General features: G+C 37.8%; 1 protein-coding gene across 1 annotated transcript; it reads left to right on the forward strand.

Annotated features, from left to right (window-relative positions):
- The first annotated feature begins 657 nt into the window (after positions 1 to 657).
- LOC126951383 (mitotic spindle assembly checkpoint protein MAD2A-like) lies at positions 658 to 1,654 on the forward strand. Its single transcript, XM_050785464.1, has one exon. The coding sequence runs from the start codon at positions 702 to 704 to the stop codon at positions 1,317 to 1,319; it is 618 nt and encodes a 205-aa protein (XP_050641421.1). The 5' UTR covers positions 658 to 701; the 3' UTR covers positions 1,320 to 1,654.
- The last annotated feature ends 579 nt before the right edge of the window (positions 1,655 to 2,233 follow it).

Genomic DNA, 2,233 nt, shown 5'->3' on the forward strand with positions numbered 1-2,233 from the left:
AAGAAGGAGGGAACCTAATGGAAGGCGAGGGGAGGGAAGGGAAGGAGAGGAGAGAGGAGGGGAGGGGAGGGGAGAGAAGGGAAAGGAAGGGAAGGGAAGGGAAGGGAAGGGAAGGGAAGGGAAGGGAGAGGAAAGGTAAGGGAAAAAAAAGAAATATCTAGTCAGTCAAACAAGTTAGGGAAAGAGTAGAGAGCGTCATTAAGAATGAGCGCTTGGGAGTCAGGCAGCTGAGTTTAAAAGTGGACTTTGCCATTTCACAGCTGGGCGACCTCTCATCTTCGGTTTCCGCTTCTGTAAAATGTGGGTTATAATGGCACCTACATCTCACAAGGTTGTGAAGAGGATTTAAATGAATCAATCCATGTGAAGTACTTAGCACAGTGCCCAGCACAATGTAAGGGATCAACAAGTATTAACTACTGCTATACATATAGGAGCCTCAGAAGAATAAATACTCAAGCGGATATGATAGGAAGGCTGTAAAATAAAATAGAAAATAAATTATGCTCTCCAACTCAATTAGATAAATTTGTGTTTTCTTGGTGGGTAAAGAAAAGGGCCATCATTCACCCTTTTTATATATTTGTATAGGTTTAACAAGGCAAGAGAGTGTGCATTAAAATAAATCAAAGCGGCTGTGGGAGCCGCTGTGGTTGCTGTCCGCGGAGTGGAAGTGCGTGCCTTTGTTAGTGTCCCTGGCCATGGCGCTGCAGCTCTCCCGGGAGCAGGGAATCACCCTTCACAGGAGCGCCGAAATTGTGGCCGAGTTCTTCTCATTCATCATCAACAGCATTTTATATCAGCGTGGCATATATCCATCTGAAACTTTTACTAGAGTGCAGAAATACGGACTCACCTTGCTTGTAACTACTGATCTTCAGCTCATAAAATATCTAAATAATGTGGTGGAACAACTAAAAGATTGGTTATACAAGTGTTCAGTTCAGAAACTGGTTGTAGTTATCTCAAATATTGAAAGTGGTGAGGTCCTGGAAAGACGGCAGTTTGATATTGAGTGTGACAAGACTGCAAAAGATGACAGCGCACCCAGAGAAAAATCTCAGAAAGCTATCCAGGATGAAATCCGTTCAGTGATCAGACAGATCACAGCTACAGTGACATTTCTGCCACTGTTGGAAGTTTCTTGTTCATTTGATCTGCTGATTTATACAGACAAAGATTTGGTTGTACCTGAAAAATGGGAAGAGTTGGTACCACAGTTTATTACCAATTCTGAGGAAGTCCGCCTTCATTCATTTACTACTACAATCCACAAAGTAAATAGCATGGTGGCCCACAAAATTCCTGTCAATGACTGAGGATGACTATGAGGAAAATAATGTAATTGTAATTTTGAAATTTGGTTTTCCTGAAATCAAGTCATCTACAGTTAACATGTTTTATTTCATTGGTTAATTTTTACATGGAGAAAACCAAAATGATACTTACTGAACTGTAATTGTTCCTTTTATTTTTTGGTACCTATTTGACTTATCATGGAGTTAACATCATGAATTTATTGCACATTGTTCAAAAGGAACCAGGAATTTTTTTTGTCAACGTTGTGATGTATATTCCTTTGAAGATAGTAACTGTAGATGGAAAAACTTGTGCTATAAAGCTAAATGCTTTCCTAAATCAGATGTTTTGGTCAAGTAGCTCGACTCCGTATAGGTAGGGATACAAAATACAGCAAAAGAAGTCTAAATATTCAGAATCTTTGTTAAGGTTCTGAAAGTAACTAATAATCTATAAACAATGAAATATTGCTGTATTAGCTCCTTTTGACCTTCATTTCATGTGTAGTTTTCCCTAATGAATCAGTTTCCAATTATTTGACTTTAATTTATGTAACTTCAACCTATGAAGCAATGGATATTTGTACTCTTTAATGTTCTGTGATACAGAACTCTTAAAAATGTTTGTGTGTGTGTGTGTGTGTGTTTTATAAAATCAAGTTTTAAGTAAAAGTAAGGAAATAAAGTTGTTTGTTTTTAAAAAAATAAAAAATAAAATAAAATAAACCAAAGTTAGGCAAAGAGAAAAAATGGAATATGAAGAAGCTGGCTTCTGGTCCACCTTCTATAGATACTTACTAAATCATATAGTCCAATTTTCCTCCCACAATTCCAGACCACAGTCCACAGGCCCCCAAAAATATCAAAGCTCAATTATTTGGTATATTATATGGTACACGTATCAGGTTTCTTAGTTGTAAGCAACAGCAACTGAC

This window comes from Macaca thibetana, chromosome 3 (assembly GCF_024542745.1).
Source record: "Macaca thibetana thibetana isolate TM-01 chromosome 3, ASM2454274v1, whole genome shotgun sequence".
Classification (NCBI taxonomy): Eukaryota; Metazoa; Chordata; class Mammalia; order Primates; family Cercopithecidae; genus Macaca; species Macaca thibetana.